A 12077-nucleotide genomic window follows, 5' to 3' on the forward strand; every position below is an offset into this window, starting at 1 on the left:
GTCGAATACGGCAGCGATTCCAGTAGGTTTCCCAGTTCGATTGCGGCCGAATTGTTGCATACCGTGAATGCGGATTATCCTACCATGAGATCGGTGCCCCTGTAGGACGGAATGCATCCACAGTGATCCGTGTATGGAACCAGTGGGTCCAGGAAGGCACTGTAGAGTGACGTAGAGGTTCACAACGTCCGCGTCGGACGATGGAACGAGAGGACAGACATCTGATACGCATGGCCCTTACAGACAGAACGGCCACGTCAACGAGGATTGTGCATGAAGTACGGGATGTTTTACAACGTCCAATGTCCCCACGAACCGTGCTTTGTCGTTTGGCGAACCGGGAAATTTTTTCCCGGTACCCACTGTTGCGGATTCCTGACGCTAGAGCATAGGCGTTTGCGTCTGAGATGGTGCCAAGACCGTCGTGCATGGATGGCGGAGTGGAATGCTGTAGTGTTCTCTGATGAATCCCGCTTCTGTATACAACATCATGATGAACGTACACGCGTGTGGCGGCACCGTGGCACTAGGCTTCATGACGCCTGCATCATGCATCATCACACAGGGCCTTCATTGGGTATCATTTAATGGGGTGCCATCGCCATAGGTGTTCGTTCGCGTCTCGTACGCATTCAAGGGACATTGAACAGCCAACGGTACATCACACACGTTCTCACCCCTGTTGCTGTCCCATTAATCCATGCACTGCATAATGCCACTTTTCAACAGGATAACGCGTGCCCCCATGTTGCAAGGAATGTCCTCGCATTTATGGAAGCTAACCACGTGCCCCTGCTTCCTTGGCCAGCACGTTCGCCGGATATGTCGCCAATTGAACATGTCTGGTCCATGGTGGGTCGCCGGCTGGTCCAACTCAGGTTTCCGGCACGTAATGGTGAAGACCTCTGACACCGTGTGGAAGCTGCTTGGGACGCCATACCGCAAGCAGACATCGATAGACTCATTCTGTCCATGCCTCGCCGTGTTGCAGCAGTTATTGCCGCCCGTGGAGGCTGTACACACTACTAGCTCCTTGGGGTTATGCAACCATGTTCTACGTGTCACATGTCACACCACCGAGCTCTAACTGTAATCATTTTCTTATCTTATTATGAACTACATATTTGCCAAGTTTCGTGTTTCCATCTCATTTCCTTCTGGGTGTTGCAATTTTAATGGCGAGCAGTGTATATATAATAGTTTTAAAACATATCATATTTTAAATATTAAATTTAATGTTTTAAATATTTTTTTTAACAAATATTTGTTAAAAACTTGCCCTTCTTCCCAAAAAAAGTGAGGCCCCCAAGTTACGCCCCTTTACAAATGAATATAATTTACATTCCAATATTCCTGTGTCCATGTGGTCTCACCTAGTGTATAGTATGTATTTGTTTATACATGTCAAAAACTATGATCCCATTGCGATCCCATAACAAAACTTTTAAGACTTGATGTCGAAATATGTATGTTTGTATGTGCATTCTTAAAATTTTCAAAATATAGGTTTTTGAAAAATTCGATTTTCAAAAGAAGTTTGAATGGCCTTGATATGAAAAAAAATAATTGAAAAGTAGTCATGTGATATATCTAATTAAAGATCATAGCAAAAGCAACAATTTGGTTCTTATCCCAACCTTCTACGCCAATTCTTGCTTGATTTATAAGTTTTTGCGATTGCATGTATGCTGAAAATTGTGTGTTTTTTTTTTTTTTTTTTTCATATTTTCAGAGGTTCTAAATGGAGAACTACAACAGATACAAATCTGAAATTTTGTAGTTTTTTCCTACCTTAGGTGGTACTTCATAACAACTAAGTACGATGGTCACGTTCAAAATTGACCCAAATTTGGTTCACTGGACATGGAATGACACTTCCACATATTTGTGGCTCTTATGTGAAATTTAAATTTTCAACAAACCTCACTGTTAGTGTGAGAGTTTACTTATTCCACACATGAAACAGAAGTTCTTATGTTCTCTTCACAGGGATCTCTGGGACCACAAGGCACCAAAGGCAGCGATGGTCCTTCTGGTTTGCCTGGATTGGAAGGTCCACCTGGCCCCAAGGGATCTGAAGGTCCTGCAGGGGCGAAGGGTGAACAGGGACAGCCTGGCCCTCCAGGTGCACCAGGCCCACCTGGAGAACTTCCTCTTTTGCCTCCAGAGTTGCTTTTCCAGAGGGATAGTGCATTTTCAACAAAAAGAAAACGAGATGTTCCGTAAGTACGTGTGTTGTGCATTTGCAAACTTTGCAATCTGATTCCATGTATTTGTAACTTGTTGTAATTGCTACAACAGTAAAACTAGTGTTTTAAATAATTAAAAAATAATATGAAGTATATTCTCATTGTGATTCTAGAGCACATGCTATTGAAATCGATTATCGAAAAGAAGCATCAAGGTACAGAATGCTATTTATTTCTATTCTGTGGTGAAGAGAAAGCGACAGGGAAAGTGTAACACATGTCTGTGATTTGCGAGACAGTACAGAGGGAGCGGTGGAACATTCTTGTTTGTATTTAATTAATCACAATTATACAACAAAGAAAGATATATTTCTACAGCAGTGAGTAATGTGATAATAAAATATATTCTACAACCAATCGTAAAACATAATATTTTGTGTTATATTAAATTGAATTTTAGATAAACACAATGAAAAACCACTATCCGTACACATATATGTGGAAATGATATTTTTATAAAATTATTTTGTTGTGTTCACATTGTTTTTCTGTTGTCTTGGGTTACATTTAGACTATTAATACTGAGAAAATACATCAATATCACACTTCTTTCCAGTTTCTAATATGTCCCATCTTCCTTTGGAAAGGAAATTATCATCTTTATTACAGCTAATCGCTAGTCTATTTATTTCTTTTCGGGCCGTACACACTGGACACTGCCACGTTTTGGTAAAATGTGAACTTGTCCAATTTTTCTTTGGTGTACATGTGCAGTTTCAGACCATTCAAGATTTCCAATAGCAGCGCTGTTCAATGACTCAATTGTCCATTTTAAGTGTTCAATTCAACAGCTTTTCGTGATTCATTTGATCCGTGTACAAACAGCTTATGAAATTCTATATAGATACCTTCAAGATCTCCAGTAGGAACGTTGTTCAAAGACTTGTTTGTGATTAATTTGATTATGTGCAAACAGCTTAAGAAATTCTTTACAGACACCTTGCATTGTATTTGGTATAAGCCTTTTATCATCAATATGAAGTTTGTTGTCTTTATATTTAGTTTAAAATAACTTATTATAAGTATGGATGCCAACTTTCAAACCTTGTTATACAGGTTGAGTGTATAAGTTTGTAACTGGCATAGTTTGTCCAATTTTCCAAACTTTTAGCTTGTTACAAAATTATGGACTTAACTCTGTATATGCTGAGACCATTCATATTATCACACCTTATTTTATATTTCTGTTTTGACCTCACCGAATATGCAGTGGTAACACCGTCCCCTTGTGATCAATAAGTCCTGGGTTTGATACCTGATGGGAGCACATAGTAGTTCATATTAGACTAGACTGTAGATCCAGTCTCGATTAGCCTCTCTCTGCATAAAGTGGACCTAAAAACAAACTCAAATTCAACATATATTCCTGTTTTCTTTTTGTCGTAGTACAAACAGCAGAACATCATACTATAAGTAGCATATTATCAAACTGAATATAATTGTCCGTTACTATACACACAAGAACCTACGAAAAATTGGATGTACCATATGAGGTTTTACCAATATAGTATCTGAATGAGACATTCACTTCTTTATCTCATAAAAAGAAACTGCACATTTAAAAACTTAACACAATTAAATTGCCCTTCCACATTCGTCAATTGTTACTGACATGTTTTGCCATTTCACTCTTTCCACTGTAGCAATAGCACCGGGCCTATTTGCAGAACCATTCCCCACCCTCATGTGCCAACATTGTCTACAAATAAGATGAGGCATGGCTAATTTCCATGAATAACAGTTTTTTCTACGTTTGTCTCCTAATTACTGATACCTGAGCATGGCCTTATAGCCTGATCCATGCTGAACAAACCATTCATACTTTCTGAGATATTATATTTTATTGAGAGCAGCACATAATTGGGAATTATATGCTTAAAAGAGCCCCAATATTTATGCAATTCCACGTAAAACAAAATTGGCATCCAACAGTTAAAAACAAAAATGCAGAACAGATCTCTGTACTTTCACCAAATCATAGGTTCTGTTTATGTTCTAGTCCTGAAGACATTCTGCTGGTAGAGGATCCTATTGTCTTACCCACAGTGGAAACCAAGGAGACACCAAAGGAAGGGAAGGAAGATATGAACACAAAACTGCTGGATATGTACACATCAATTTATTCCATGAGGCAAGACTTGGAACGGATAAGAAAGCCCTTAGGAACCAGAGATAATCCTGTCAGAACATGCAAGGATCTGTATTATGGGCATCCTCAGTTTAAAGATGGTAAAATATTTGCAATAATATGTTAATATGTAGTGTGATAGTTATAACTTGGCATAGTATTGCATGATAGAAATGACAACTTTACAGTCTTCCCATGCCATTTTTTTCAGGTTTTATTCTAAAATTATCACATTTCTTTGTCTCGTATGATAATTATAATACAATGGAACCTCAATTTTCCATTTTTCACGGGACCAAGCTGAAAAAATGCTGGAAAGTGTAAAATCGAGGAAAATTTTATAAGATTTTGTAATGTTGGGACATCAAGATTAAATGTATAATGCAGAAAAATGTAAAATCTGGGAACATAATATTGGGGTTTCGCTGTATCAATCAATTTTTGTTAAAAGAAGTTCAATTGTGCTGTGGAATTTACCAGCATTTTGACATTTTCCAGTACCTTAAAGAGTGACTAGATGTTGGATTGGTAATTGTGATCAAATTTGAACTCTAGTTCTTTCCAAAAGAGAAGTGTGGTAAGGATTTTGTCAATGCTTTCTAGCTCAAGGAACACCGGTACCTCATCTCCCTTTCTGATGCTTATCTCCAATTCATATTCAGGAAAAGTTCGGGAATATTTGCAAAATGTCTTAAAAACTAGGAAAGTGAGAGAACAGTAAATCATTGTGGCATATGCAAAACATTTTTTGTGCATTTGTGAGTGACCTTTTCATACAGCGTGTATTTACCTACATGTCTAACAGGGAATGATGATACTCCTCTGACCACAGCCATTATTTTACGTTTCAAGATTACTTTTGGTTGCTTTATTGTTAATTTTACATGGTCACAAACAGCCGTGAACACAATTAACCTCTATTGATAAAAAATAAAAAAACTTGAGCAAATTAGTGTTATGTGTATGAAAATATATAATGTGCTTTGTAGGAGTACCTAGAAAAAATTCTTGACCAGATATTTCATTTGATACATTTTTTTTTGTTATTAATCAGTTTTGTTTATATATTTTTCAGCTAAGGTAGTCCGAAAATTACCTGTAAAAGCGAGAAAAAAGTTTCTGACAAAATGAGCGAGTTGAAGTATAACATATACCTTGTGTCAACATGTTAATTAATAAGTACTGCTCTTCCAAGATATGAAAAATCCTTTAGCACTGTTGTTGAATTTCCAGCCCATTGGGAGTGCAGGTGATGCAGTCAGCTGCTTGCCATGTGTGGTGTTCTTCAGCACATCAATGTTATATCATGAAGGCAAAACCCGTACACAGAAACCTAGTATTTAACATTAACAATGAAGGAAGGGAGGACAAGATCTGGGCACTCAGACATAATCGAAGGGAACATTTTCATCTGAAATGACTGAAAGAGGAGTAAACAAATGACTGTCCACTTTTGTTTGCAAGTTGGCCTCAGTGTTTCTCTTCTTGGTTCAACTGTAATATAAATTAATTCTATGTTTACTGTATTGTTTTTCTGGCACATATTAATTTTTGGTACAGTGTTTCAACTATTTCAGTCTTCATGAAGTGAGTTCAGAAGGTTGATTGGTGTAATGTTTGGCTGGAACCGGTCATTCTTGGGAACTCACCTGATGAAGAGCAGGATACCAATGTATTGTTATTGGCTGACACTTTCCAGTTTTTGTATCTTTCAGAGTCCAAAGAAATGACACTCAACACTTTCAAAAAATCTAATTATCCTCAAAATTTTCATTTATTTTGCACCAGTATCGTGTAAAAAAATGGATTAAATCGGTGCGGGGGGGGGGGGGGATATTGCTCAGCTAGCAAAATTTTTGCAAACCATCGATCAATAATGTGAACAGATAGAGTTGTTTCAATGTTCAGGCATCAGTATCCGTGGAGAATCTCTACGACTATTGGTTTCAGCTCAGCTCCAATGAAGATTGAAACAGTAATAAAAATTAATATGCCAGAAAAAATAATAAAGTGGAGAACTCAATTATATTACTTATTCATGGAAATGAGTGTGTACTACGAATGTTTCATATGAATGCATAATGTGTGTTCTTCAAGGTATGAGAGTTCACTGTGGTGGGTACTTCATATCACAACATATAGAGTGGATTTCCTAATGTTTCTCTTCATAATTTCTTCTTCCTTAGGCTGGTACTGGATCGATCCAAATCTTGGAATGCCAGATGATGCTGTGTATGTTTTCTGCAACATGACAGGATTTGGTGAAACCTGTGTATTCCCTGACTTACATTCCAGTAAGATGCCAAACATTCCTTGGAGGAAAGAAGCAACCAATGGTGACTGGTACAGCAATTTGCGTGGAGGTTTCAGAGTAAGTTATATCAACTTCCTTCATTCTTGACTGCCACCCTTGTTTCAAATGTTATTGATAAGTTTCTAAAATCATTATTACTTATCAGCCATTCTAAATTCCCTAAAAACTTAAAATATTGAATGTGAACCCAAAATTTTTATCTAACTAATCTTGAAGTTTGTAGCTGTATAACATGACATGGAATTTACATATTGTTGTTCTCTTGACACAGCAGTAACAAGAGAGAAATATGAATATTGTAATAAGAACTTTTGAATCACCCAAGTATTTTTGCTTTGACATTCATATGTTTCACATATATGAGGACCATTTTTCTTGTAGTGGCAACACTGTTGGTATACACTTGTCAGTTTTCGCTGGGACAAAAGACGATAGGGTCTTCTTTAGTCTTTTACTGCGGATCGTGTGTAGGTGTTCGTTGCTGAATAGTACTGTTGTTTGTAGTTAGAAGATGTTAATGTGAAGTGTGTATAACCACCCTGAACAATGTTCATGCATGAAGAGCAGCGAATATTCATCAAATTCCAGATTGCACGTGGAAGGAATGCACGGCAAATTCACAAGGGCTGACGCGAGGCATGTAGGGACCATGCTTTACCATATCGTAAAGGCATTTGAAAGTGGTCGTGAATCAGCCGCGAAATAACATGGTGGCTGGCATCCTTGCATGGAAACAGATCCTTGATGCACTTCGCAGATTACTGGAGAATGATCGGCGTACTTTTGTATGTATGTACAAGGTGTTGGAGCACCTATCTTATTCTCCTGACATGTCCCCCTGTGACTTTGATTTGTTTCCGAAGATAAAGGAACTGCAGAGGGCGAAACGCTTGCCAGACGTCCTGAGCAACATTTCGGCCACAGGGCAGTCTCTGTGCACGCTGGCACGAACGGGAGCTATCAAAAGCATCCCACGACTACCAGATGTTTGTAAATGTCTTCACGGAGCAGCAGGAGATTGCATTGAAGGATTGTAAATGATTTCTGGCATGTATCTTCTTTCATGTCTCTTTCTCATACATGTTGCCACTACAAGAAAAGTGTCCCTCGTATATTTGTCTGTTGGTGGATGAATTGCATAGGTTTAAGTATTTGTAGGAACGGTGTTTTTCTGCACTATGTAATCCACACGGTGCATATCAAAACTCAAACAAGTTTTATTGTTAATAAGGGGTTTGTGTCCAGGTATTAATAGAAGAGTGCAAATACCCTCACTACCAATTCAAGTAATACGATTGTTAAATAATTAATCAGCCAATCAATATATTCCACTCACCAACAACAATGTGTAAAGTTCATAAACTAGTAGTATTTGGTGTAACATTTTGATTTTGTTTCAGATAACATACGAAACCGTAGGAGTTGTCCAGATGACTTTCCTGCGTTTGTTAAGTCAAGATGCATACCAAAACTTCACATACACATGCATAAATTCTGCAGCATGGTATAATTTAAGATCATTCGACTATGATAATGCCATAAAGCTGCTGGGTGATAATGAGCAAGAGTTCAGTCACTTAGCTGTCAAGCCAAATGTTATTTTTGATGGATGTAAAGTAAGTAATAACATTTAGACTTGTAGCACAAAGATGGTTAAAATTCAGTTCTTATACATATTCATGTTAATTCTGTGTAATTTGCGACAAAACATAATATATTTACCTTTTGAATATGAAATTGTACACATCAATCAAATTCCAATCAAGGACAGGTATTTGGCAGCAATTTTTAAAGGAAATTACAAATTAACAAAAAAAGAACAAGTGACATGTAGAGACAAATAAGGAATGAACCTGCCCATATACATTGTCATGCTTAATGCTATAGAATAGGTGGAATGTCAAACATCAGCCTTCTATAAATGGTGTCGGAGAGTTACCGAAGTTGATAGGTGACTAAATTATATTTTTCCACAAGTTACATAGAATTATTGCATATTTGTGTAAGAAATGTAAGGAATAATAATTTGTGATGTTATATTAATAACTTACAACCTATTGCAGTGTTCTCTCTTGATAGTACAAGTGAAGTTTTCTAATTTTACTATTGTTTATAAAAAAAACCAATAGAATCAGGAAACTATTTAAGGAATTTTATAACTTATTTAACCTCCCCTGCGGCAACGGTGAAGAAAAGTAAAAAAAAAAAAAAAAAAGGTAAAGTGCTCCCCGTGCATAGCACCACACCATGAAGGCGTATAGGGGGTGGGGGGTAACGCCACACACTTTCTTGATCCGGTTGTGAGTGGGGGTGATGTTATCAGCATCACACCCCTGACTGCCTTTATCCCCCAGTGTTTCCCCCAGGTACCCATGTTATTCGATGCAGGGTGGGCGCCGGGCCGCTTCCAACGTTAGAAAAGTTCCCGGATTTGAACCGGCCTGGGATCGAACCCGGGACTTTTAGCATGGTAATCAGAAGCGTTACCGACTGAGCCACCGTGGCTTGGTGGTGAAGAAAAGTGCAACCTAAAAAATTCGTCTATATATAGATGCAACTGCAAGTTCGTGTCATCGTAAATAATGCAAAAAATAACTATAAAAAGACTTGCCGCAAAATGAAGCTAAGGAAAACAATATATATACATCGACTGCCGCATATAAAAATTCCATATTAAGTAAGGCACATTTAGGGTATGTGAGGGTAGGGCACCACACCCCCACTACATATTCTCGATCTCTGCTATTTTGGAGGTGCTGTGATGAGCATTATGCTCGGACTGCTTTTACCCTCTAGGGTTGAACCCAGGTATACATTGATTTGAGGCTGTGTGATCCCTAGATCCTCTTTATGCAGGAACTAGGCTGGTAAAATTCTGACCTCGGAACATCCACCCCAGGAATCGAAGCCTAGTCTTCCGCATTGCAGTCAGACACCCTACCAACTACAACATATTACAAAATATTTTTTTTTTCAGAAACTGACAAAGCATCAACAATGGATTTTTTTTATTGCCAATAGCCCACATAGACTAATAATAGCACAAAAAAGTGGTGTCTATAAAAATGACGTGCCACGTTACGAAAACTGTTAATTTTGAAATACCGTCTATATATAAACATTTTGCAAAAAATGCTCGATTTTAGAAAGTATATATATATAGAGCTCTGCCGCAGTTAATGGGTTAAAAACATTTGGCTTGTACATGGCATTTTGCTCATACCTAGATTTATGTGACAAAAAGTTTCATAAATGAATGTCTTCTGTTGTTATGATCTAATTTCCACATTTTATACCTATACTCCAGAGCTTGTTCTGCCAGATTTTATTTTCTTATAAATATCTTTTCACGTACTTTATATATTATTTCCATTTATGTTATATCTAGAGGCACATATTTTTGGTAAATAAAAAACAAAATTTCTGTACAAAAAACAGTCAATTTTTGGTTCAAAAGCGGTAAATAAAATAAAATTTCAGTGTTAAAGCGGTGAATAATCACATCAAAAGTGCTATATAATATGACATTTGGTTTCAAAATTGTGAATATAATTCTAAATTTGATTTAAAAACAGCACTTATTACACAAAATAATCTTACCCCTTTTAATAACACATTTATGTAGTTACCAGAGTATTAAGTTTATTCCTGGATAAAACGGTCCATTTTTGCTTCTCAAATATTTACAGCAGAATTAATCAATTTTCCGTGAATTGCATAACTCAAAGGATACTTCAGACTTCAGTAAGTGTTGTGTTGGTATATAAACGGTAAATTTCGTGTTTAAGAGTATATTTTGCGTTTTGCAGTTCATTTCGCATTATTTCGTGACAAAACTGGGTAGAAAAATGCACCTCACACCTTTCAGAAACATGAAAAATGAATATTACAGCATGTTATATTTCGTAAAAAAAAAAAAAAAAAAAGTGCTCCCCTGTGCATAGCACCATGCCATGAAGGCGTATAGGGCTTGGGGGGGTAATGCCCCACACTTGGCTTGATCCGGTCATGAGTGGGGGTGACTTGATCAGCATCACGCCCCTGACCGCCTTTACCCCCCTGGGTTTCCCCCAGGTACCCATGTTATTCGACGCTGGGTGGGCGCCGGGGCCGCTTCCATCGTTGGAAAAGTTCCTGGATTTGAACCGGCCTGGGATCGAACCCGGGACCTTTAGCATGGTAGTCAGATGCGTTACCGACTGAGCCACCGCGTTTTCGTCAAAAACTAAATTTGCATGTCTCTAGTTATATCATTTCATGGGAATATGAAAGCATTTTTTTCTTCATTGTATGTATGCATTGCTTGCATTGACCAATTATTTCTCTTGCAGTTTACGGTTGTTACAAGCATAAAAACAGTTTTTTGTTGTGACATTTCAGGAGAATACACTCTTCTTTCATCAGACGTATATTTTTAGTTTGATTAAAGATACAGTTACAACAAAGGTTAATAATTTTGACAAGATCCATTGTATATATGATTCTTTTTTTAAAAAATTTTAACCGTTGTTATAACTGTATCTTTAATCAAACTAAAAATAAATGTCTGATGAAGGGAGTGTGTATTCTGAAATGCTACAACAGAAAACTGTTTTTATGCTTGTAACAACCATAGACCACAAGAGAAATAATTTTATGAAAGCATTGCATACAGGATTTAATTTCCAGTGTTCAAAATAGTGTTTGATAAATTGTGCCTGATTATTTTTGAATGTTATATTCCATCCTGGTTTTGTTTTATATATACACTTGCATAAATTCTGCAGTTCAAGTATTAATGTGCAGGCCTCCATGGCAGAGTGGTTAGCACATCATGCTATGATGCCAAGAGTCCCAGGTTTTAATACTGGCCTGGGCATGGATGTTCTAGGTGAGAGCCTCTTCATACTGTCATTACTCATTCCCATCTTCGTGATTATCCAAATTGGCGGAAGAGCGAAGTCAAGTAAACCAATCAATAGAGGCATGCAAATTTCGTTTTTGACGAAAACATGAAATAACATGCTGCAATGTTCATTTTTCATGTTTCTGAAAGGTCTGAGGTGCATTTTCCTACTCTGTTTTGTCACGAAATAATGCGAAATGAACTGCAAAATTTGTAATTGACTCTCAAACATGAACTTTACCGTTTATATACCGATGTGACACTTTTTGAAGTAGGAAGTATCCTGTGAGTTATGCAATTCACGGAAAATTGATTAATTCTGCTGTAAATATGTGAGAAGTAAAAATGGACCCCTTTACACAGGAATAAACTTAATACTCTGGTAACTACATGAATGTGCTATTAGAAGGGATAAGTTTATTTTGTGTAATAAGTACAGTTTTTAAATCAAATTTAGGATTATATTCACAATTTTAAAACCAAAATGTCATTTTATATGGC

General features: G+C 37.2%; 1 protein-coding gene across 2 annotated transcripts in view; it reads left to right on the forward strand.

Annotated features, from left to right (window-relative positions):
• Positions 1-12077, forward strand: part of LOC145998891 (uncharacterized) — a 141588-nt gene that overhangs the window by 127045 nt on the left and 2466 nt on the right. Inside the window, exons 26-29 of one of the 2 annotated variants that reach the window (XM_083135610.1) lie at positions 1990-2222; positions 4249-4478; positions 6564-6748; positions 8092-8307. In XM_083135610.1, coding sequence (XP_082991736.1) covers positions 1990-2222; positions 4249-4478; positions 6564-6748; positions 8092-8307 — 864 coding nt within the window. Of the gene's footprint in view, positions 1-1989; positions 2227-4248; positions 4479-6563; positions 6749-8091; positions 8308-12077 lie in introns of those variants that run through there. The other variant, XM_083135611.1, reaches the window with a different exon arrangement.

This window comes from Lepisma saccharinum, chromosome 14 (genome assembly GCF_977018435.1).
Source record: "Lepisma saccharinum chromosome 14, izLepSacc3.1, whole genome shotgun sequence".
NCBI lineage: Eukaryota > Metazoa > Arthropoda > Insecta > Zygentoma > Lepismatidae > Lepisma > Lepisma saccharinum.